At 38.5% G+C, this 26,431-nt stretch overlaps 1 protein-coding gene and 1 long non-coding RNA gene across 2 annotated transcripts in view; one reads left to right on the forward strand and one right to left on the reverse strand.

Annotated features, from left to right (window-relative positions):
* The first annotated feature begins 5,431 nt into the window (after positions 1-5,431).
* LOC138107879 (uncharacterized) lies at positions 5,432-24,854 on the forward strand. The gene is made up of 4 exons (XR_011149747.1): positions 5,432-5,567; positions 22,084-22,153; positions 22,770-22,857; positions 23,185-24,854. It is a non-coding gene; the product is annotated as an uncharacterized lncRNA (long non-coding RNA).
* Positions 14,435-26,431, reverse strand: part of HAAO (3-hydroxyanthranilate 3,4-dioxygenase) — a 36,104-nt gene continuing 24,107 nt past the window's right edge. The window contains exons 7-10 of the mRNA XM_069009700.1: positions 19,426-19,571; positions 18,250-18,318; positions 16,363-16,445; positions 14,435-15,727 (exon numbers count right to left, since the gene is read on the reverse strand). Of these exons, the coding sequence (XP_068865801.1) occupies positions 15,649-15,727; positions 16,363-16,445; positions 18,250-18,318; positions 19,426-19,571 (377 nt within the window). The 3' untranslated portion in view covers positions 14,435-15,648. The remainder of the gene's footprint in view (positions 15,728-16,362; positions 16,446-18,249; positions 18,319-19,425; positions 19,572-26,431) is intronic.

Genomic DNA, 26,431 nt, shown 5'->3' on the forward strand with positions numbered 1-26,431 from the left:
TGCTAGCTCCTCTTCAGTCATGTAATACTTTGCAGCCAGACAGGGAGGAAGGGAGGAATAAATTCCAGCATATTTCCTGCTTCCTAGATGTCTCTAGCTCTTGTGATAACTCTGTAAATTTTGTAAGTGGTATGGGTTAAACCTCAAAGTAGATGAGTAGAAATGGAACTCAATTTTAATTTTTTCAAAATAGGATTTTTAAATCAGTTTTTTCATTAGGAATTTTTGTATCTGAAAGTAGCAATATTGTCTGTTAAGAGTCAAACTCTCAAATTTTTGCACAAGGTAACTGGTTCCATCTGAGATTATAGCCACTGTATCATATAAAACAAAATCTTGTAAATGTGTCCTTCGTTTAGGAAATGTATTCTGATACAACTTCCTCCTGTTGAAATTAGTTCAATTTCCCTTACCTTACCTGACATTACTTTAGATTTCATTAACAGAAAGCTGGACCAAATAGTCAGGCCGAAATCAGACAATTTGCATCTTGCTGTGTTTTACACTGACATGCCTAAAAATATTTTATAATCTAGGCACCCTTAATATTTGCAGAGCAGTGGCCAAATGTGCAGACTCTTGTCTAGATTTTACAAGGTTTTAGAATTAATTTAAAAAGAAGGCTAAATGTCCCTCTGGGAATGAAACAGTAATTTATGTCCTTTTGAGCTGCAGTACCAGAAGTACAAAACCTTTACAATGATTTTATTAGAATTCAACATTAACACCGGTGGTGCTTTGGACACTTTGAGTTAATTTTAATTTATTATTCTTGATTTTTGCTTGGAAATGTTGGGTAGAAACAGCTCTTTTCTTGTCTGTTATGACTTTCTTGGTAACTGTGTCAGGGGAGGAGTAGGTTAAGCCTTTCTAGTTTGAAGTCTCATTTGAAGAATGACTAAAAGAATAAGCACCTAATACAGAGAGACTGCTTTATTTATCACAAACATTCTGATTTTGACAGCCGTATTTAAGACCAACATTCACGTGAATACTTACCCTGTGTTTAATTAATGTTTTTCTCCCAAAACTGACCAACAAGTTTTTAAAATCTAAAAATAAAATTTTAAGTTTAAAAAAAGAAGCATAAGACATAGTGGGAATTTTTGGGAGGTGCTTTGCTTTATATGAAGACTCATAGATTCAGAACCAGAATCTCTTCCATCTTTGTGGAAAAAGTATTCAGATGTCGCATTTTAATACAAGAACCTAGACTAACTGGGTGGCTGTTTGGCAGAGGTAGGGAGGTGTATTGCCCCCTCCCTCCTCAGATGGGGTACTTACAGCTGGAAGTATTTACCTGAGGCCATGTGAGTCTCCCATGGACTGAAAGGAATTCCTTCAGGACTTGTTTGTGCATCCCTGTGCAGTCTGTTCTTTCCTTTCTAACGTCGTGCTGGTGATCCATTTTCATCTTGTGATCTACAATAACCTCCAGGTGTTTTCCAGCACAACATTTGCAGAGCAAGTTGTTGTCCATGTTTTTATGCAGTGGATTCATTTGTGCTTAAATGTGTTCCTGGTTGTCCAGTTGTCCCCACTGAATTTCACTCTACTGCCTTTAGAGCTTTCTACAAATGTATTAATAAAGTATCGAACTCTAAGCCTGACTTCTAGGATACTGGAATATTTGGGAGTGTGCATGTTCAGCTTTTCTCAAAGAAGGGAGGTGAGGGGAGAGAAGTACTTTTGCCCTTGTCATCCTTGGGAAAAATGAAATGTATTCTGACTTCAGAATAAGGCCTGGGAACTCACGATAATAAAATGAGACAAAGAAATTGGCATAAAAGGCAAGATGTTGCTTGACCTGCTAATTTCTGAGTGTGTAGGGAGTTATAACCCTGAAATGTGCTGTGAAGCCTAAACATATCATGTTAGGTTAGCAGTGCAAAGAAAGGCCAGACCATGGAAAGCCATATAGCAAACAGATGATATGTATAGAATGATTAAAGAGAAGGTAATGTGGTATTGATCTCTAAAAGCATTGTCCAATAAATCTAACTCAATCTCTCCTAAAGTAAAGGAATAAATATTAAGGAGAGTAAAAATCTGGTGTATAATGGTAACAGACCAAGAAGCAATAAGCATCATGAGCTGATGTTGGAGGAAAAATCATGTCAGATAAACTTGATTAACATTTTGCAGATTGAATTACAGATGGTTGCAGTGGAACAGATGAAATTTGTATGGCTGTCAGATCCTGCTCCTATTTTTACAGATGAAAATTGTGACTGACTGTTGACATCCATTGAGGAGATTTTGCTGACTGAACTCAGAGAACAGGGAATAACACATCCCTTGTGTTCCCCGAAGCAATATTTGCGTTGTAAATATGCGTTCAAACATTGCTGTGTGTATTTGCACAGTGAGGTAAATTTATGCACCACAGAAAGTGGATAAATGTACAGATCTGTGGTTCTTGGGGAAGTAGGAAATGAGCTGTGGATAATAGTGCAAGCTTGTTTTGAATTGAAAACAAGATGGTCTAAATGCAAAGCTCCAAAAAGACATTGTCTTGAGAGAACACAGTGCACTTGAGGAGCTTGTACCACATTTTATGGTCTGGAATGTGGTGTGAGGGTATGTCAGGAGTGATGGAGAATGTAATCCATGGTGGGGTAATGCCAGAGGATGGCAAAGGCTGGAGGGAGACAAAACCTCATTCATATTGCAGGAAGTGGTCCTTGAGAGTGATCTTCCCTCAAAGTACTCCCTAATTTTGAAGCGCAATAGCTGGAGCACCTCAGGACAGAGCTATGGGGTGAGACTGGAAACTGCTCTCAGTCTCACTTCCAGCACTTGCCTGTTCAGCAGCAGAGACACATCCTGAATTAGGGAGAAATGCAATTTACTGAATGAACTTGTGCCATGCTCACATGTTCTGAAGGGTGAGTAGTTTCCTCTTTGCAGTGGGAATTAAGATTCCCAGACAATGTCTAAGCTGCTGATAAAGTACTCAGATTATGAAGAATATTAATGTGCCAAGTAGTGACAGGACAGTAATATTGCAGAAACTGATCTGATTAAAGTAGAAATACGGGTATAAAAAGAAAATTGCTTCATCTAAAAGTGGCTTTTTTCAATGCTAAGAAATACTAGGATTATTTTGAACCTGGTTTGGATAATGCTGAATTTCAATTGTATATTCCAGTGGAATATGGGAGAGCCATCAGTGTATAAACACAGGTCTTCAAGTATCATTTTGGCTTACTGACTTCCCATGTTGCTGCTGCCAGCTCTGGCATAGGGTTCTCTCTATAAAATGGAAACAGAAGTGCTGATAATCTTCAAAGTTATGGCATTAGCACAAAGGGACAGAATAACTGGAATTTAATACTCTACAGCATAGGGGTAGTTTTAAGTATACTCGATGTGCAGTGTGACAAATATTGAGGAAAAAGTAGTAGGACAGGAAAGCACAGAGCTGTTGCCATATAGCTGGAAGGAGTTGCTTGATTGCTATATTACTGCTTGCCCTGAGAATATTGCTAATTTGATGTTTACACATCACAAGGTAATATTTTGGTACAAAAGCAATTAAGTGGCAGGAATCTTTCTCTTAGTCATCTCTGTTCTACCCTAGATGTCTTTTTCTCAGTCAGGCACCTGAATTTTCACATCAAAGTGATTAGAAAAGCCAAGTTTTAACACAATAACTCTTTAACTCAGAAGACTATGCAGCCTTTGTTTCTCATTGCTGGATATTTAGGATAAGTAATGAGATTACAGACCTGCAGAAATGCTTCTAGGAGGAAAACAAACATATGCTGTGGGTGAAGGAAATGGAGGGCTAATGAGGCTTTTGTCAGATGCCTTTCCCTGCTTGTTGTGTAGCTCCCTTCCTCTAGCTTGTTGTTTAGCCTACAAGCCTCAGGGAAACAGATTGTCACAATCTAAGTTTTTACAGTGCCTTGCTGATCATGGGAGCCTTACATTGCAGAGTATTTGCTTTAGTGATGACTCAAGTATAGTGGGATTTGCCTTCTGTGCAGCTTTTCCCTCCTGGTCTCCAGCAGCAGCATAAGCCTAAGAAGAGAGGGGGTGAGCTTTTTCCCAGAGAACAGGGAATCCTAAAGAAAAACTCTTCTGAGCACGCAGCAGTAGCACTGTCTCTCCAAGCCACAAGGGACCCCGCTATGTCTTCTCCATGTGCCATGTGGCAGTGAAAGTTGTAAAAAAAACATACACAGAGCATTTTAAGGAACTCAATATTTTCACCCCTGCGCAAGAAAAGCACTCATTGAACTCAGGTGGAACAAAGACAAGGAGAAGGTGTCATTCTCCAGTGCCCAGGTTGAGAGGCAGCAATAGATGAAGGGGACAGTGAGAATAAGTATCCCCTCCCCACTCAGCTCTGGCAGTGGAGTGGTTTTCATGCCCAGTCCCTGCTTGCAGGACACTGGCTGATCAGCAGGTATAGGAATTTGTGCATTTACTCTGCTTTTGTTCTTCTATGGCTCAGCTCATCCTTTTCTTCATCCCATTTGAAGGGCACCCGTAGCAAAGGTTTTGCTGCCTATTGCTGTAATCCCGAGACAGTTTAGCTTAAGGTTTTAGATCCCTTTAAATCTTGCCATCTGCCTTTTGCCCAAGAGAGTAAGAGTTAAAGTATTTTTCAGTGCTAAAATTAGGCAGAGTAGAATTGTAAAGGGAGTTCATGTGGAGCCTGGTTCTGAGTGGCTTCCTCCAGCTGATGTAGCTGCTGAGAGTCTGACTCACTGCTCTTCCTTGACACGTTTCTCTACCATTATTATGTCTTTCACAAATGAGTCCTTAAATGTCCTTTAAAATGAACAATACAGTTTTGTCATTGTTTGGCCAGTCAGAAGATAAGAAGATGAGATGCTGTATCACAGGGAACATTTATTTCCAGGCATTTTTATTGTAAGAAACTGCCTCTGCGAGCATAGCTTCGAATAATAGCCCTTATATAGTAAAAAAAAGACATCCATGCAGGCCTTGCACAAAGTGACAGTAATATCACCCTAATGGACAAAACTTCCAACAGAAGACTATTAAGCTTTCCTGAATAAATTAATGTTATGCAGTTTTAATGGAGATCTGAAACAGATGAGAATTAAAGAGAATATAAAATTTACGTGTTCTGTGGAGTTCTTCTTGAGTTGATATAAAATCCTCTCTTTCAGATGACCACATAAAGTGTAGTTTTCAAGCTGTCTTTAATGTTCTATGTCAACTTCACTGTATTGAAGAAGAAGAGCTTTTAAATTATGACCTTAAGTGATGAATAAATGTATCTGCCATCATCTCTGTGAGATGTATACATTCAGCTGGATCAAGCAATCATCATAAACACCACAGCTGAGAAGACTTAGTTGGGACCAAGTGGTTTTAGGACTTGTCCCCTATTAGCCCCATCCCATTATAAATTAACCTTGGATTGCATCTATGCTTTCTGGTTGGACTCTAACGGGTCTGCAGGTTGGGATTGGATGCAGGTGCTTAATTCCTGTCCCTGATTTGTGCCGGGTAAAATCAAGGCTGCAGCTGGAGGGCAGGGAAACAGGTATATGGCATCTGGCTGCTCCAGTTCTCTGTTTGCTGAGGTAGGTGGCCCTTGTTTTTTTCTTCTTTGCTTTGGAGCAATGCTTACTAATGTAGGTTCTCCTTTTTTCTGCTATATCACAACAAGGCTTCGATTTGTTGTTGCAGCTGTGTTCTACTGGTGAATACTTTTAAATTTTTTAATGACTGTTGAGTGCTTGTCGTCTCTTTGGAATTTCTTTGCAAATGAATCTCAATAGATTTGGAAAAGTTCTATAAAATCTGGTACTGTGCCTCTTTGGGTTGATACTGTATAATCTTCACATACACTTTTTATGGACTACCTGATGTATTGCACATTAAGTAATATAAGGAAGTAATTATTTCAGCTATGTGTGCATATGTAAGTGCATTATTGTTTCTTGTAAAAAATTTGATAGAAAACATAAGTATTTTGTTTACAGTTGTTTTGTTTGTTTGTTTTATTAATTTAGGAAAGCTGGTTTTCACACAGGAAAAGAGAAGTTACTTTACTTGGCCCTCAACAAAAGATCTCTGTGTAGGTGGTTTATGCGGTATTATTACCGTAACTAATCATGTCCCTGGGCTTTCAATTTCAAAAATGAACACTTATATCTCTTTAAGTAGTTGCCATGGAAATCCTCACAGCATGAACCTCTTCAGTGAACACCTTATGGCAGATAAATTATGTCTTTTGTTTCCGTAAACACATCAGAAACTGGAGTGAAAGGGGTTTGCATGTCTTCAAAGCACAGGCACAAGAACTGATACTTGTTTGTTCTAGCATATGTTTCCTAACCTCACTTCAAATCAGATGAATCAATGTCAGATTCTAATAGTGTTTTTCTGTTGTTTGAGAAAGCAATGCAGTGAATGGAAGAAAACTCTTTTCAGCTCCCTAAATATTTTTGAGTTTGATTTTTTTTTTTTTTTTAATACAAAGGCTTTTGTATAGAAGGCTTTTAGGAATACCAGTTTAGGAGATATTCCTGGCATTTGCATGCTTTCCTTTTGTCTGCTGTAGAGTCTGCTTCAAACAGGTGTGATCTTTGTGAGAACAGGGTGAAATAATAGAAAATATGAATGAACTAACTTTTGTGGTTTGTGTTTTTTGGCTTTTTGATGATTAAGAAGCTAATTTTAAGTTGAATTTAAAAATAACGGAATGAAAAAGAAGTTAGTTCACAGACTTCTTTTTTTTTTTTGAGATGTTCTCATTGTTTTCCAGTGCTGTCTTCTCCATGTAATCAACATTGGAAAGCTGTTCCTTTATCTTAGAATGTGGCTAATACTTTTTGGGGTTTTAGCATTTCTGTAAAGACTAACTCAGCTGTAATAAGGGTGTTTAAAGCCCCCCAAATGTTGTTCTATTATTTTGAATAAGGGACATTATTAGAGTGATGTTATAACCTGTGAATTAGAAGTGTCATACTGGAGTGTGCCATGTGTTAAGCAGCCTTCAGGTGCTGATGCAGTCCCACCACCATGTCATGCTTTAGCCATAATTCCTGTGTACACAGAGAACCAAAGTGTCCTCTGTTGCAGTGCTGTGAGATCAGGGTAATTCCATCAGCTACATATTTACCCAAGTATTGCTGAGAATAACATTCATCCCAGTATAAACATATAAGGAAATTAATAAAATGGGTTCACTGCAAAATGTTAAGAAATAAAAATGGAAAATAGCATTTTAATGACAAAATGCACAGGCTGTATAGTATAATTTGTAACATGGATTTTAAAAAATGTTTTCTACTGTTTCTACTGCTTTTTTGCCTTGTTTTTATGCAAGATATATATCAGTAGCTTTCATAGAAAGTATTTTTATTAGTCCTCCAGGACAATGAACTTGTAGGCAACTGTTCATGTGTTCATACAAACTGTACTTATCTCTGTCCAGTTCCCATCACGTTGATGTTGATGCTCTAGAAGTAGCATCTGTGACTAGTTTGGTGCCAGCTGCAGCAAAAGCCCATCTCAAACATGGGTGGAGATGGCACTCATGGTGGGTCAAAGCACACAGATGAGCAAGAACAGAAAAGTTTTCCTTGCCACTTAACAGCTCCCCCCATAGTAGATAAAAGGAGTTCTTCACTCTCCTGAGCTTTCAGTCTGTCTCTCCATTCACTATGTTCCCTTTTAAAATTGAGTCTGTTTAGCTTCCCCTGCCAGACACTCTGGCACAGTTCCTCAGGCGCTTAAATATCATTGCGGATTTGGGCTTCTGAGCCTACATCTTATTTCCCTCTGAGGGGGAGGAAGCTTTGCAAGTAGAGTTAATTTTGCTGTAGAGGAAATAAATGCCATGAAACCTTTCTATTAGATTAAAACTGATGATAAAGAACAGCCTTTGTCCCTCCATGAAGAATGTCTGTGAGCTGCATAGCCCCACTGCCTGGGATGCTGTGAAAAGCCTGGGTTATGTGGAGCATTTAGTGAAGTTGGCTTCCCATGAAGCCCAGGATAGCGCTTCCCTCTCGTCTGATCTGCTTTTTCTGTCCTCCAGCAGTATGTATGGAGTGGATCCAACCCACAGAGAGCACAGATGTAGCTGCTCCATAAAAGCTTCTGAAACATCCTGTGTCTGACATAAACAAAAATGACCTTTAGTATCTCTCTCTCTGACTGCCAGTAATGGGCTAGTCGTGTTACAAACCTCCAAGCACACACGGTATGCTTGGCACAAACTTCACCAGTATGGGCAAGATACAACTAATTAGGGCATAAAAATACTCAGAAGACAGATTATATACATATATGTGTGTATATATGCAGTATATAAATTACCCAACTATGCAATGGCACTGGGGTGATGCAGCATGCAGCAAGGCAGCATTTGCATTATTGTAGTGTGGCAGCCTGATTCTGTTAACACAGTGGCATAAATCAGGGCAGCTTCATCTAAAATGGCAAAGATGGAAGTAGTGAAAATTGCTTTCAGTGAAGAATTGGGTGTATATTGCCTCGTTTCTATCCAAAAAATGAAAGAAATGGCTTTAGACAGCTGAACATTGTCATCCATATTGGAAAGAAGCCAGAGTTGGTTCATTTTCATTTTAAACTCAAATTCTGATGGCATATGGCAATCTGATTCCTGATTCCAGTGCTCAAATACATTTTTTTTACCTTGGTTTAAAAGTAAGCTAAATTAGTATGTTTTAGTAGATAAATAATTAAATGAATCCTTGGCCTTTTTTTGTGAAAGTTTTACTTGGTTTCATTCAGTATCTGCCATTTTCCTCTTGGAGAGAATAATGAGCTCTTGTCTGATGAGTGGATCTGCCCATTGAATGTTGATTTGCCACTCAATAATAAAGCACACAAGGACTGAACCATGTGGCTTGTTAGTCACCAATATCAGGAAACAATCAGGAACTGTTAACATTCTTCTCAAGTTGTCATAAATAAAGCTGATCTACTGGTGTTTTGACAATTTGGTGATGATTTTTTTCTCTAGTCAAAATGTGGTGTTCACGTTCTTTTTGTAATGTATGCCAAGATGCTATAGACAGCTCAGGTCACAGACGTGCTCAGGCAAATAATTGCCACTGGAACAATGGCTTTGTAATGATATGTTCTTTCTGTCAGTACTCCTGTTTTATAGACTAATACCATCAGTAACTGCATTTGGGGAGTAGGAATTATCTTCTGGCTCATGAGCAACACTATGGTGCTTCCTGCATGGCTCAGTTGAGCTGTATCAAGTAGGGATGGAAATGCTCTAACAGCAGACCCTGTGACTGGGATGTTCCTGCATGACAGCAAAGATTTGAGTTTGACTTCCTTCTCCTGTGCAGAGGTGGGAGCTGCTCCTGGGGCTTCTGCTGCTTGTGGAACTGTGCTTTCAGGTCAACGAGGTTATAGATCTCCAGCAGTGGTTTGCATGAAGAGAATGAGCTTTGCTTGGCTCTTGGAAAAAGAGCCTGTGGCTCCTCAGTGAAGGTGGCTTTTTGAGCCCCCTGAGAGCAGTGTGTGTGTGTCAGAGTGGCATATAAATATCCCTCCAGGAATTTTCTTGTGGTTCAGCTGTGGACAGCTGCACTGTGAGTGCAGTTGTGCAGCCTTTGGAGGTGCCCAAGTTTCCCTTCTGCATGGACTCCAGATGCTGCCTTGGGGTCTCCCTGGAGGAGGAGACAGTTGACAAAAAGCTAGGTAAGGTGCAATGACTGCATTTCCCTGTGGTATTTGGGAGTTGCGTGCTGATGCTTTCAAGCTTCAGTTCTACAAATTGGCATGTGTTTTGTTGCTTTACACAACTGAATTGTCAAATTTATTTTCAAACTATAAAGTGTATGGTTTGAACTTATGGGCAACTCAGTCTAGAAAAGTTTGTCTGCGCTGACAGTTTCTAAAGTAGAAACTTTACAAAATCCATCATTCGTGTGCTTTGGTTCTGACTTCTAAGCAAGCTAGGTTTTTTTTTTCTTCCAGTGAAACATTAGAACATGTTTTAATAATATTTTTTCTATAGTTGTCCAGCACTTCAAAAGTTCTTTTTTTCTCTGATGTAATAAAGATGCACCCAAATTCCTTACTGAATCTCCAAGTGGGCTTATGCTTAGTTTACTTTGTCATAGTCATGACATCTTTTGCTGGGGCTTATAAGATTGTATAATAAAGTCTTTTTAGCACTCAAATAACTTTGCTTCAATTTCAGTGTAATTTATCTCCAAAACCAAGGACAGAATTTTTTTATTTAGCACTCTAATGGCCATGTATATGTGCCTATTTAGCAATGCTAAAAATACAAAGCAGTGTTCAAATCTTTCAGTATGTGGTTCTCATGCAACTTCTACTGAATTACCAGACCAAAGATCTTGGAGATATATTTAACCTAGAGCAACAGCAACTTGGAAAGAATTGTGCTGTCATTTGTAGACCTCAAAAAGGGGAGATGCCTGCAGAAGGGAATTTCATGTGTGCATTGGGGATGATTTCCCTAATGATTTCACAATTTAAGGGCTTATTTTTGGAATACAAACTGTCTGACTCTGTGTGTGTAAACATCACTCTAGCTGTCAAGCTTCCATCAAAATTCCAATGATATTAAAAGGAAGAGTTTTTATTTGCTTCCAAAATTTTTGGACAAGCACTGAAAATATTACTGACTGGATCCAGCATAAGATCTTTCTGTACCAGACAGTGTAAGAACTGTAGGTCAGGTAATAACTTTGAGCAGAGGGGTGGATATTAAATTTGTCTTCATTATTCTGCTTCTTTGATACCAAAGAGTAGCTCCAGAAGTACTTGTGTATTGAATCGGAAACAGACCAAGAGGTGATGACCTTCATGAGTCTGAAGTGTTCATTCAGGTGCATCTGGATTATTAACTGACAATAAACTAAATGAAAACACTCCAAAGCCTTGAAATGTCTCCATTATGAACACAAGCTGGTTATGTAGGAATTTGTTAAATAGCTTAAGTATTTTTTTTTCCTTTACTTATATGCAATGATGGTGGGAGGGTTGCTTTCTCTGCATCTGTTCTATTAGATATGTCTGGAGAGCTGAAATCAGTACAATTAATGTTTTTAACAACAGAATGAAAGCATTTGTTATGTTCATGTAGTAAGATAAGATTGGTTTACAGGTGTAAGTAAATACTGTGTGGGTCTGAGGAAAAACTTTACTACAACACTCCTGATTTTACCAGTTTCCCAATCCATCTAGTCAGTTTTATGCCTCTGGTAGGGTTTGCTATTTCAAATAGGCAAGATCTAAAAGTGGAGCAAGCACTGAGGAAGAAGGGTTCCTCTATTGATTTTTACAAGCTGTCAGTTTGTGTTGTGAGCTCAAATGTAGTTAGCATTAGATCGTTATCTTCACTCTTCCTTGGGGTTTTTTTGGCTTTGTGTTTTTTAATCGGACAATCTTGTGCTCTTCTGTCGATCTCAGATGTGTTCACTACATGATCTGTGCAGATCACTCTTTTCTCTTGTGGTTCCCTCATAACCATAAACATACATGTTTTGCATGAACTTGCTTTTTTAAGGTCTTCTTTCAAGATTATAGAAAGGGCTGGTGAAGGCTGAAACTTTATTTGCTCTACCAGGATTATTTAATTTTTATGTTACTTCAAGCAATTCTATTTGTTTTAAATGGGTGATGATGGTAACCACGTATCATTAATCATGTAACTTTGCTAATCAACTATTTTTGTTAAGTTTTGGAATATGAAACCATAATAAGGAGGAATACAGTGAGACATACCAATTTATTTCCATCATTCATGTAAGTCAGCATAGTTCAAAATGAGAACGTAAGTACCCCACGAGGCCAAGCCTGCCTAGCCTAGTGGCAATAGGAGACACTAACTACTTTAAATATTTTGATCTATATTTCTAATTTACATGAAAGACTGACTGCGAGTTGCTTGCTCAACGTGAAGTACTATAATAATACTTGTATTACTCTTTAGATGACTTAAATGTTATAAATAGAAATCAAAATATATCTTTAGCTAAAAAAGAGTGGCTTAACTTTCTCTTTACAAAGCTTATCAGTGATCTCATTGGGATTAAACATTCAAAAGGTGCTCTGCTGCTTTATTCAACAGCTGGCAGGATTGGGCTGCATCACCTTTTCCCATTTGAAGTTAAAGGGAAAACTGCTGACTTCTAGGATAGGTGAAATTCTGCCTTGGAATAACTCTCTGGATGCTTGTAGGTGGGCTCAAACTCCTTTATGTACATTTCTAAGCTTTCAAGTCAGCTCAACCCTTTGACTCTGGACAATGCTGCATGTGTTTAAAGGTAATAATTTACAAAGAATGGTTCAGGTATAGCTTTGTATCTGTGTAGGTTTTATTGTAATACTGCTTAGAATATTTATTTGTATAAAGGTTTTACTTTTGAGTCTTGCAGAAGCATCAAGCAGCAGATGGCCTGTCTGTGCAATACTGTGCTAATAAGGTTAGGACAATCCTGCTTAAATGTACCAAGTTTACTAAGCATCAGGTGTTCTGGTATCTGCATGATTCAGATAGCAAATGAGTATCCAAATCAGGGTGCAGGGGTACGTTGTATAGAAAGTGCTGTAAGGAAAAGCAGTCATGTGTATGTGTAAATCATATGAAGTGCATCATGTGTAAGGCACATGAGGAGTGGCTGGGGTGTTTAGCCTGGAGAAAAGAAGGTCTCAGGGAGACCTTATTGTGCTCCACAACTGCCTGAAGGGAGGTTGCAATGAGGTGGGGATCAGCCTCTTCTTCCAGGCAACCAGTGTGAGAGGGCCTCAAGTTGTTCTAGGGGAGAATCAGGTCGGACATTAGGACAAATTTGTTCACAGAAGGCCTTGTTAAGCATTGGAATGGGCTGCTCAGCAAGGTGGTGGAGTCACCATCCCTGGAGGTGCTCAAGAAATGACTGGATGTGGCACTTAGTGCCATGGTCTAGTTGGCAAGCCAGTGTTCCATCAAAGGTCGGATCTGATGATCTTGGAGCTCTTTCTGAGCCTCAATGATTCTGTGATTCTGTAGGACACAGTTTTGTCAGGTGTGTTTCATGGACATGCATGAACAAGCACAATGTCAAGAGGAGTGCATTAGGGCACTCTGCAAACAACATGGGTCTAACTAAGCCTTTACCACTGACCTTAGCCTGAAATCCTTCTTTATGAGGCAAGATTAGCACCCTTGGCTGCAGCAACTGAAGTATCTGCTGAGCTGACTGCACATACACAGAAAGAGCACCTAAGAGGACTCCAGACTTGCATGTGGCTGATTTCCTCGTGAACAAAGGAGCATGGGTGTATCTAATTATAAATGTACCATTGCTGGGGCAGTTTAGAACAGCTATAATATGGAGGAAGAGTAAAGCACCTGAAAAGGATTCACTGACTGCCCAGAAGCCCTCTGGAACTATTTGAAAACCCAGGAGAAGTTGCAGGTTTCTGAGTCACAGTGGTTAAGCACCTTGGAAGGAGTAAACAACAAGTACTCTCTGTGCTCTCATTTGTGCTCTGGCTACAAATAACTATTGAATTGAAAGAGAGGGGGTGGGAGGGGAAGGGAATTGGACACCAAAACAACAGAAATAATTCTCAAAAGACACACTAGAAAACAAAATTATTTTCTCTTGGTATTTAACTGTTTTTATAAATCTTCTCATGCAGGTTTGCTCCTGATTCTTTGCCATACTTCTGGGCCTTAACACCTCTTATCTAGTTAGAGGACAGCAGCTCCTCAATAGAAATTAACTGATGACCTACTAAGTCCTGGTTTCTGACTGTGGGCTGTGGCAAAACTGACAATGATGGAGCTCTGGTTTAGTGCTCCTGGTCTGGCACCTAGTATGTGACTTGGACAGAATTTAGGTGTTTAAGCACAAGTTGTTATAAAAGGCATTGCAAGTACAGTTTGAGTAGGGCCTTAACATTATTTCATGGGAGGTATCTAATTTGGAGGTGCCTTAATTTTTATTCTGAAAGTTCCATGGTTTTCAGTGCCTCTGGGTGGATGAAGAGCTGCTGATTATTCTGGATATTGTTCTACATGTTGCTGTGTTTTAGTCACTTATCATTCAGTGTGAAATATGGAAATATTTCTGTGATTACCCTGTAACTGCTGGACTAAAGATATAACACTTTGGTACCCTAGATCCCTCAATCATAGATGTTCACTTGAGTAGTCAGTTCTGCAGACACAAACACACCAGTACCAATGGCAATCAGAAAAAAATGACTCCCTTGTTCAAAGGGAATGTTACAGCTCCTTTTCATGTGTGACAGCTCACACCTATTACAGCCTTAAGGACTGGGTTCAGCTTTTCGAGTTAGGCTCCCTGTTATTAGGCAGATGTAGCAGAGTTTTGCTGTATGCTTTGCTAGAAAAGCTGCTGGTGTTAAGTATAAGTTATAGATTAAAGCCAAGCCATATGTGTCTTTTGCATGAGAAGAATGAACACTTGAATAAAACACATATGAAATCTCAGTTTAATGAGCTTTGTAGGTGATAGATTAAACAAATATTTTTCTGTAATTAATTAGAATTTTAAAAGATCAGGAAATGGTAACTTTTGCTTTCTCAAATATTTAATTGATAATACCTGCAAGTATATAAGCAGCCTGTTTTCTGATGTTAACAATGTCAAGGATAATTAAATAAAACCAAAACCCAAACCAAACAAAAACCCTTCTGCAGAGTTCCCAGAATAAAAGCAGCAAAATATAATTTGACATTTATTTTTTTCTGCGAGAAACCTCATTGTTTGAAAAGAAGCAGCAGTTAATAGAAACTGATTATAATAATTTTTCTGCTCTCTTATCCCCTAACACACCTCTTAAAACTACTTTGACTGGAGAATTGTGCTGCATAGGAGCCCACCTGTGACCCAGCTGCTCCTGTTTAGTCCTATTGCAGTGCTATGTTCCTGACAGTGTGCATGCAGCATGGCATGTGTGGGGTACTGCTGATCACTGATGGATACTGCACTGCTGGATCTGGGAAACTGGGAATAACTTGTACCTGTAGCAAGTACAGTGGTGGACTAAGTAATGCTTGATGTTGTTGCAGGTACTGCTTCCCCCTTTACTAATGCACCTTCCTCTCTTTCACAAAGCACTGAGATTCTCAAGCAGTGCAGCAGACAGGGCCTTTAAAAAAACCAAACAAACTTTCAGCCAAAGATCTCAGAGGACCTGTGACCTACTATCAATTAAATCTTCCCTGGAGCTGGGCTGTGTAGCTAGCATTGTACTAATTTATTACAAATGAAAAATTTGATACAAAGAAATAAAAACTGTTACCTAAGTAGTATAAACGTATCAGTCTCATCTCCTTTTCTGCCTCTTGTGGCAGAGACTTGGATTTGAAAAGCCTCTCATTTCTTCTAGAAAGTATCATGTATTATTAGATAAGTAATCCTGCTACTTGGATATGTTGTCATTTCCTTTCAGGTAAAAATCAAACAGAATACTAGATCTTAAAGTTTTAGCAAAATTTACAATCAATAATTTTTTTCAACTACTTGGGGAAAAATGTTTAACTGGGCACAGCACTTGACTCTACTTAATTCAGTGTAATCATTGTGTTAGTGTATTCAAATTTCCAGGCATTCTGAGTAAAAGATGATTAAGATAAGTAGGTTACAACTTGGTTATCATCAAAGCCAGCTGACACAGGAGTTATGTATAAGGCTGCTTGCGTTTTGGATCCTGAGCAATGCAGAGAGCAACACATTCTTCTGCTCTTTTCCAGCAATACCTGGAAGAATGGAAAGAGAGATGATCCAATGGTTATGGAAGGGAATTACACACTCAAACCAACAAATGAAACATTGATGCTATTGAAGAGGAGGGATAGGCACTTTATCAGCTTTTGCCACGTTCCATATCTTCCTTTTCATTCTCTCTGGAAGCTATTTTCCTTTATGTATATCACATGTGTCAAAGCTATGATACAGCTATATGCATCCTACTTCAGGAACAGAGCTGTATTCTCAGCCTGAACCCCAAAACTTCCTGCACTGATGTTGATTAAGCCTGGTCTGATGCTTTGAGAATCTGCTGTGAGTGCCAGTGGGTGGATACATGCCATCTATCTTTATGTGTGGTCTTCTGCATGCTGCATTTTCTTGGTTGTGCTCATCTTTTTTTATCTATTTATTTATTTTCATTTTCTCCAGCTTTTATCATAAGAGGTGAACTAGAATGAATGTCTGGCTTTTCCTCCTGAAAACACTTTTGCCCCAAGAAATAACAGGCTGTTGGAGATCCTGCATTCACAGATGCTGTGTTTCTGCACCAGTGATGCCCAACATGGTGTGGATTGAATACACAGAATTTATGTTGCTGGAAGCTGGGAAATCATGCAGTGAACCACTGTTCATCTCTACTCACGTAGACTGGGCACGGACAAGCAGGCTGTCACCAGCAGACAGAGTCAGGGTTTTACCATCCATGGCAACAGTTGATGTCCCTTCCTGAAGGGAAAGAAGGCTTTCAATTTTCCATGTCCTGTCCCCAGCAGAAAGAAAGCACTGCAAGTATGGAAATCTTTCCCACTCAAAGAACATCTCAAACCTGCTCTGTTTCATGAGGTCTAGCTAAATATTCAGTTGATCTTGCCTAACGCTATTAGCATAAATAAAAGTATGTTTCATTGTTCCCCATCGTAAAGCAGCAGTCTGTTGCCTGATTCTTGGGGTACACAGTCACCAATCTAACCTAGCAGCCTGAAAGGTGGGACAGCTCCAGAAATTAGAGAGAGAATCTTCTGGAGTAGTTCAAGCTCCTCTTCTGCTTTTCTGATTCCTGAAAATCAGGAAGCAGAAAAGTCTTGAATGGCAGTTCACAAATCAGCAGGAAGCTGATTGAAATTGCTAAGAGTCCATCCATATTGGAATGGACTAATTATCATCTTGTTAAGCAGGGGAGCCAGGTTCTTTCCAGCCATAAGGTCTTGATTCCACAGGCTGATGTAAGATGCAGTGTAAACAAATGTCTTTTGAGATTATTATGTATTTAATTAGTATTTGACAGTCCCTGTGAATTTTAACAGAAGAGTAACTAATAGAAATATCTGCCTCTCAAGCTAGCCTGACTTGTGTAAGCAAAAACAAGCTTTTCTCTGTTTTTCCTTTGGGTTGCAAATGTATTCTAGAAGAAAGTTGAATGAAGGATATCTGGATCATCTGTGACTGTAATTTAGAATAAACAAGTTTTCAGACTTTATTAGCCTATGCTACTCGATTCCAATTTGACTTCAGTATGAGGACAAATGTTTCAAGGCATAACTAATAGGTGATGTTGCTTTATTGCTTGGAGGCATTCTGATATATTTACAAGGTATAGCCTAGGTAGGGTGTATTAAAACCCCCAGCAAGGATGGATGCCAGTATCTCTGTCATCAACATACAGGACTGTCATGGGGTGACTTTATGATGTGTATCCCATATCGTTGCCCTATGCCCAGGAATTAATTTTGTGCCTTTCTATGCCTTTAAAATGAGCCTGAGAGGGAAAAACTGAGCAAAACTTCTTCAAAGCAGTTTGCAGTTTGTTCAAGGTCACACAGAGATAGAGATGGCTCTCTGCTATGGCAGGAGAGTGAGAGTGGAGGGAAGCACCCAGCTTGCTTTTCTTTCCAGCCAGCTTTTGGCCAGTTTTTCAGCTCCTCTTCCTCCAGAGAGTTGAACTTTTGTTTTCCTGGGACTTCCTTTTTTTTTTTTTTTTCCCCTTTTCTCTGCTGGACTGTTTCAACATCAGAATACCTTGGGAGGAATTTTCACCGAGGCCTTGGCCCTGGAGGTGGGCCCACCACCCCATCCCAGCTCCAAGGAGGGAGAGGGAAACTATGGAAGGACTCTGAAATTTTCCCAGGTTTTCTCTCTACAGTGAGGGGTTTTATTATTAAGCATTATTATCCTTTTCCGTGTATTTGTTAAACAAATAGTTTTTATCTCTTTCACTTTCCTTCGAGGAAAATTTATTTTTTCCCGAACCTGGTGGGGGTGGGCTGGTTATAAGCTGCCTTTTATCAGAGGATATATTTCTAAATTTGGCCAAACCAGCACAATGATGAGGAAAAAGAGGCTATTTTTATTGTGGCAGTACTTTACAGTTATTTTTCATTACACTTTAAAGCTGAAAGGCGGTGCCTATTGGTGATCTTTTCTATGTAAAGGAAGGTAATCATCCCAGTTTCTGTTGCTAGAAGGCTTTACTACTGTTCACTCTGAACTGAAACATGAACTCATCAGTTAACAAGTGTGAATTGCCACATACCAGCTGCCATATCCAGATATCCGAATTCTTTTTACTTTTCTCAGTTGTTCCTGGTCCATAAGCTATAACCTTAAAAAAAAAAAAAAGTAAGAAAAATAATGGTTTCATCCAAGTGGCCAGTGTCCATATTCATCTTCCAACAGCATTTAAAACATTCTATTTTTACAGGGTAATATTCATAGAAGATGACGTTATTTTTACAGACATTAAAATTCACACTGTGTTTGGTATTCTCATATTGATTCCTACTGATAAAAAGGGAACTGATCACACCTGCCACTCCTTATGCTCCTCTGCATCCTCGCTTATCTATTCCTTCTGCCTCTTCCCACTCTCAGTTTTGCATCTATATGCTTCCTGCTTCTGTTCTTGGAACAGGCACTTCCTCCTCATGAACTCTGGGCCCTGTCAAGAGCCTGTTGAAGTAGAAAAGTTTCTTCCATTAGCATTAAAAAAGCTGCAGACAGGACTTCATCTTTCTCATTTTCTGCACCCTCTGTGTTATTCCTGACATTTCCACACTGTCACTTTGCTGTCATCTCTATTGGATGCTGTGGAGTGTGACTCCAAGTAATTCCGGGGAAGAATATGTTTTGTAAACATCACGCATACAGCACAGATATCAAATGCTGACAGCTTCATTTACACTCAAACTAGGCTGTGTTTAACTGAACTGTGAAGTGCAATGTTTTAGGGCAGCTCAGGCTATCTGGTGCTGTCCAGTTTTTCTTGTTTCCACTTTATATAGATTGAGGGGGAAGAAAAAAAGGGTATTTACACACTCAGATTAGATTTGGACCATGAAATGCTGCTCAAACACATAGAGAAGCTGGACACACTTGAGTAGTTATTGGCATCATACTGGTGTTTCTGATTTGGCAAGTATGGGGAGAGGGACAGGGGAATGGAGTGAAGGAGCTGTTTTAATCCCAAAGGAAATGAACATAAATAAAGTTCAGGTTGATTCTGTAAGTGGAAGGAAAGAGCTAGAAAGCCCCTGCCCTAAGCTAGTCAAATCAATGGACCAAAACCAGGTACTTCTGTCGGGGTGTATAACTTTGTCTGCTGACTATATATTGTTCCCAGGCCTGGATTCACTCAGTCTGAACAGTAGCCACCAATTATCTGCACCTTTAAAACTATCCCTCTCTTTTCAGAGAAATTAGATCCCCCTACCTCTGTTTCAAAGTTGTCTCCAAACATACTCAAGGATTTCTTCTGTTTTATTTCACCGCGATGATCATTTAACCAGCTTGAGAAAGAAAATGGCTCCATAACACAGGTGGAATTCAGTGGGAAAGGTGTTTCTTTCAGAAGTTCATCTGTAAGCAAGGTAGAGGGCTATCAGTGATACTTGCTTCCCTTGGTCTTTGCAAACATTTTACTTGAGGGATCAATTTACAGATGCTATCTAGCTAAAAGTTAGTTGTAACAGTCAGCAGTGCTATGGTCATTATCAGGACTTTTTGAGATTGTAAAATCATATGTTATTTGTGTGTCTTTATGGAGTGAATGCTTCAAAGATGTTGTCAACTGTGTATTCAAACAGTATGCAATGCACTACCTAGTTCTTCCTGGCATATTCCTCATTCTCTTTCAGACCAGCTTTTGTACTGGTAAAATGTGATGCATCATCTCTGAGCCTTTGTTCATATCATATCCCTCTAAAAGTGGACTTAGGCCTATAGAAGCAGCTTATTCTACATCTCTCACATAGTTAGTACTGGCTTTTATGTTTCTTCTCCCCTATGTGCTTTTACATACATCGACCACAGTGAAGCAAATAGATTAGTACAACCTAAAATTTAATACAATGTATTTTTGTGGTGTTCTTGGAGTTGTATCTGGATTTAATTTCCAGTAATTCTCCTTCATAAGTGATTTGATTTAAAATAGCTGGAGGTCTAATTGCAGTAGCAGTATAGCTGGCAAAATTCAAGATTCGTGCTGCAAGTTGCTGGTATATGAAATGAGCTTTAGTTATTTACCAGCTCACAGTGAAGTGCAGAGACAGAGAAATTGCCTTGGTGATTCTAAGTAGTTTGTTCTGAGATGCCATGGGGGAACAACCATCGAGGAATTTCAAGCAGTAATGCCAACCAGCTGCTGGAAAACTCCCTGGATGGTTTGCTCCCAAATGTATTGTGGTAATAAACTCACAGCCAAATCTTAGTCTCGCTGCTAGTAATAGAACAGCTCTTTCTTAAGTATTAGTGTATTCACTATGCAATATTATGTTGCTTCTGTTCTAATGCTGAATTTCACTGCTCTGCAGTGTTTTGAATGTATCATTTCAGTTTTTCATTAAAGACCACTTTGTACGCAGTCTTTGAACCATATGTGGGAGGGTCAGTGCATCCAAGGGATAGCAGTGCACTGAAGATGCTGTTGCTGGTTCATGGGATCCCAGTAAGCACTGAGTACACCCATCTCCAGATAATCTGGGTGGGATCCTACCCCTTTTGCTGTCGAAAGTTTTTGCTATTCAAATTTCTTCTCCATTATATTGGGAGGTTTGACCTGAAAACCCCCTGTGGTCCCTTCCAGCCTCACCTGTGCTGTGATTCTGTGATATTAAAATAACTATATTTTTAAAACCAATTTCTCTTGGCAACGCCTCTTTCAGGAAATTTTGAAAGTAATCTGAAGAAATCTGCAGCAAAAGAAGAATTTTTTTGTTTGAAAGCTTTTTTTCTTCCTACTTTTACATTATTTAACTCAAATATTAAAAACAAGTTTTACTGAAAAGCAAACTCCTCCAGAGAAACTAAGCAGCACCAAAAGAAAAGTCTTTACATTACATTTATTTTAATCTGGATTTGTAAGCATTAACAAGATATAGTCTTGAACATTCTATATCTTATTGTCTGATAACTAAAATGCAGTGTTAAGATATTTGGTGATTTATTTTTGGTGCTTTATTTTTCTCACTGCAATACGACTGGGGTTTTTTCCTTAATTTTCACAGGGTTATCAAACACCCATTGGAGGTAATTAGGAACACATACACACTTTGTCCTTAACTTATGGATATGTGCAAATGAGGCTGCATTGGAAAATTGCTTTTTTGACTAGGGACTGATATAAAAGAAAGGTTTAAAATATTATGATATATGTTCACACCTAGCAGAGGAGGAAAAGAAATGAAAATTTATCAGAAATGTTATGAAAAGGCATTCAGTACAATTGGTGTTCCAAAACACATTAAAATATTTTGTTCTATTAATAGTCAAAATCATTAGCAGTTGTGTGTGTTTATTATTTTGTTATCAGCACAAAACTCATCATTTGAATTTAGAAAAGTTTCTTGGCATTTTGGAGAACAAAACAGTTACCCATTGGTAGGGCTTTCTACTAAAATGCATGTCCTAGCTGAGAGAGGTATGTTGGCTCTTGATGGTGGGTTTTTTGTTTGTTTGCTTTTAAAACACAAAAACCATATTGTACCTGGTAGGGTAAGAGGCAAATAGTGAGATATCAACAAATACTGAGATGCTATGAGTATCCTGCTCAACTTGGGGAATATTTCTTCTCCACACTTTAAAAATTTCAGCATCTGACAAGTAAGTTCAGACTTTATGTGCTGGAGACTGAATAGCAAAAAGCTGAGTCTCAAGGATGGGCACTGTGGTATTTTAGGCAAGCAGAACTATGAATGTTCCCCATGAGCTGCAAGGAATTTGGGGAAAAAAGTCAAAGTACTTCTTTATATTTTGACCAAGAAGCAACACAAATCAACAATAAGAAGTCTAAGTTTGTATCTTAACTTCTGTCTCTTACTCTCCATAACCATAATTTTGCTATTTTCCTCTTTCTGCTTATCTCTGAATCCAGTTGCCCCGATCAACTGGGACAACACACACGGGACAACAGCACAGAGTGGCTCTGCCTACCTGGGGCCAGTGTAAGTGTAATACATCCTTCACTGTCCTTTCTTGCTTGTGATAAACAGGCACTATCAGTTTCATTTACTTTCAAGTAAAGGTGGACTTTTCTTTATTTTGACTTTTAAGTTCCTCAGTTTAAGAGCTTTTTTTGGACACTTGTCTTCTTAGCAGGCCCTGGCCTGCGATGGGGTTTTGGCTTAATACTACTTTTGATGTTAATGACGCTTGCCCAGCGACAGCCTAATGGCCTTTGACAACTGTGCCTGCATGGAATTAACCTTTTAGTGTGACCCAGTATGATGATTTGATTCTGTTACTGCAGAACAAATGAGAGAGCACAGTGGTGATGAGGTACGTGACACATGTGTGACATTTCAATAGACTACTTGACTGAGTCCTTATTTAACCCCGATGCTGATCCCTTGCATGATGCTAGAAGCTGTAGGTGTCCTAATGCTTGTGAGCTTGAGCTAACAAGCTACAATGAAGAGGATCCAACTTCTTGCAGTTCCACATATACTGGAGTTAAGGCCTGGTGCTTCTAAAGGAACTGAATATTTCTAATCAGGCTAAAGGCTTATATTTAGATATTGTTGCATATATTTGTTTTGCCTGTACGTTTCCTTTCAACAGTATCTGAACAAGTGCAAGCCTGTGTTTCTGGAGTTCTGCTCTAGCAATACTGTGAGACAAGGAGACAACATGTTTAATGATGGAAAAGGTAAAAATGTGCCAGCAAAATGCAAGAAAATAGCACTTCTAAGCTAGTCAGCTAAAAGTCTTGTACAGGTTTTTCCAAGTAATATAGCACCGAGTGGAACATCAAATCTAATATTTTCTTACATTTTCAGACATCCATTTAAAAGTTCAATACTAAAGTCCATTTCTATAGATCATTGCTATTAAAAATTTATATCACAGCAATGTGTTCTTTATGGGGATTATAGGTTTTTTTCAGGTTTTAATTACAATGTGATATCATGTTAAGCTGAAAAATAGATTGTGTTTACCGAATGAGCTTGTAAATATTTAAAAAAGGAAATTACAGGTTTCAGAGGAAGTTGACTTCAGTTAAACCATACTGAGACTGAGAATATTAAACTGGGCAAAAAAGGAGACAACAGCTTGCAGGAAAAGAGCAAGTTCAAGGTACAGGTAGTTACAGCCTCAACAGAGACCATCTAAAGAAGAGTTTGAGCTTGCTGGGAATACTGTGCTTCTAACAGCAGTAAAGAGAACAAGTAAAGAAGATTGCACTGACCTACCAGGTGTATGTGGCTGTATTTGCTTACTCCAAACTCACATGTTGCATGGAAGGCCACCCTTCCCTTCCCTGGTGATGTCTGTAATCTTTCTTGTCAAGAAATCGGACTATCTCATTCTCTGAGTCTTTCTTGAGCCCTACTATCCCCAAGCTCTTCACATAGCTCTCGTTCTTCAAGATTTGTTCAAAGGAAAGAAGTAGTAAAGCACTTGAAATACATTTAAATAAGGTGAACTGATTGCATGTTGGCTTTTATGAAAAACTACCTTTCAGTGATGAAAGTGTCACTTCTAGACAGCACATTCTAGATGGAACAATGTCCAAATCTTTAAACCCTCTTATATTCTTACTAATTATCCCACCATCCTAAGGTGCTGTGCTGCCTCAGAAAATAGTCTGTCCCTACATTCTGTGGCTCCATCTCCCTGCAAGGATGTGACACAGCCCTTTACAAATGATGTCTCCCTCTACAACAGCAGAAGACATCATTATTCAAAGTGGAGTAATTGAATCCTCTTCGTTTTTTCATCCTTTAACTGAGTGTAAAATGGTCCAGACTAGGGATAAAGAGCCCATGAATTATTTTAAAATTAGGTATTAATTTATTTCTATACACTTTCTAATAATAATTTCCATCTCTTCAATACTATATCATAATGAATAATTCCAATGATAGAGTTTTGCAGCATTTCACATTTAATTGCCTATCCCAGCAATAATACATTCCCTGGGATTTTTTTCCCATATGTGCCTACCTAATTTCTATGAAAAAATCTGTTTTATTCTCCAAGTTAACAGAAACGTCAATGAGACTAGTAAGATTTTAATACCTCTGCAAATAAAACCTGTGAAATGAGGGAAGTAACTTCAGACATCTGGGTTTGAAAAAACAAGTAGTTAGCCCAGTCCATATAAAAATCCAGAGTGAAAGCACTGACGGTGAGTGATTACTTTGAAGGTTGTTGGTTTATTTCCCTGTTGTTGACTATAGATGCAGAAGCATTTAGTTGAAAATACAGCACTCACTTGGTGCAATCATACATTTCCCTGTGTAACTGTATTTGTTTTTGTGGCATGCCCTGAGAATTGGCATGACTGCTCATTTCTTGTCCATGTAATTATTTCTAGGCACATTTTTCTTTGTGTCATTAAATCTATGCTGGAAACTGAAGAACTTTTCTTTTTTTCTTTCTTAATTGAAACTAAGAAGTTTGATGAGGAAAGCTTTGAAAAATATTTTTGTAATATAGAAATAGAGCTTTTTCAAAAGGAGATATCATCAGCCAGAAGGAAAGGAATAAATTAAACCAAAAAAAGTCACTATTTAGGCCATAATTCTTAATGGTTCTTCATGATGTAGCTAGGTTATTGTAATTAAGAATGACAAATTGTATTAAGAAATGCTGTCCACTTTTCCAATCCCAAAATAAAGAATCTTAATTTTGTTTCTGAATCTGCCTTTTATAACTGTGGACATTTCACTAATCCTCTTTGTATGTAACTTCAGTTTCCGTAGAACAGGAATAGGATATTTCATTATAACATGAGTTAAGACTTTGCTCTATTGGTGAGGCAATGATTTGTATAGCATGTGTGAGCTATTACCACTAAATAGCTTTAGAAACACTAGTGAAAATGTCAGATGAACTCCATTAGTGAGTTTTCTGTTTCAGATGTTGCCATCTGGGGAGCATTTAAGAGTGTAAGGAAGAAAGAAGCTACTTTATTAGAGAGAATGTACCTGCTGTGAAACTGCTGAGCTTTATAGCTCTTAAACATTTCTTATTTTTTTCACAAAAGTCTGAACAGAAAGGAAAACAACTTTATAGGGAATGTCTTCCTATTTCTCTGATAGGTTTATTATGTACACGTTGATAGGTTTATTATGTAAAGGTTGGTAGTTGCTTGATTCACATGGTGAAGCATTAGGATAGCTCCCAGAGCCTACAGTTTATGTTCTACCCCTCTGTGAGGAGGCTCACTTGAGAATATTGAGGGAGAAGCAGATTTCTTACTGAAGACTTTCTTAGGGGTGTTTTTCGTGTTGGCTTTAGCAGTTCTGGGCTCTGGGAGCCTAATGAACTTTTTGGCTCCAGAGAATGTGCAGCCTGCAGTCCTGGGTCTTGGATGACCAATTGTAGTTTGGAATTAAAAAGCTCAGTAGAAGTTTTCATATGGAAAATTATAGCAGCCATATTCCAGACATGGTAATCCTACTTTATTTCTGTATTTAATATTGCTGACTTAGGTTGGTCTGTCTGAGTAGTTCATTTTCAGTATGAGCTCTGTACTCATTAGGGACTGATATAGAGTAGAAAGTATTTGAATATGAGGGGAGGGGAAATAGGTGAAGCCAGTGAGAGGTAACATGCTTATAGGAATTAAAGGGTTATATTATATGGCTCTATTCTCTTCTTCTACCTACATACCCTTTGCAGTTTACGTGCAGCTTCAGGAGAGATATAATCATGACTTGGAAGTTACTTAAAGGATCTACATGTGACAGGCTAAAGATGAATAGTGTATTTATGTGGTCATTGTCAGAAGAGAGCAATGAGGATGATACAGCAAAGGAGAACATTCACACTGTTGATGAAAGTTACAGAGATGGTGTTTTGGAGAGCTGTATAGTTTTGATGAGTCTAGACAGTTTAAAATTATTAAGTCTCTGTGTTGGTTTGAATACTGTCCTGTCCTGGAGACCTCCTGGTGGCTGTTTGAAAAATAAATGCCATAGAGGATTAGTCTTTAATATCTAAATGCTCATATGCTGGGTTTTTTAATACAAGTACTCAGGGCAGAAAGAAGTACTGTATTATAGAAGAGGAGTGATCTATCTAGGCATGCTGGAAGTCCTTAAAATGAGAGAAAAGAGAATCAAACAGTTCGTTTTCTAAACAGGTGCATAGCAAATAAAACTTACATTCAAAATTAGCATTCTTGTTTAAAAAGACCCCAAAAAAATGGAGAGAGTATCTTTAGAATTGTTTCAATGCACAAATATTTATACAGTTATTTTAAGTTCAAAAGC

Source organism: Aphelocoma coerulescens, chromosome 3 (assembly GCF_041296385.1).
Source record: "Aphelocoma coerulescens isolate FSJ_1873_10779 chromosome 3, UR_Acoe_1.0, whole genome shotgun sequence".
Taxonomy (NCBI): domain Eukaryota; kingdom Metazoa; phylum Chordata; class Aves; order Passeriformes; family Corvidae; genus Aphelocoma; species Aphelocoma coerulescens.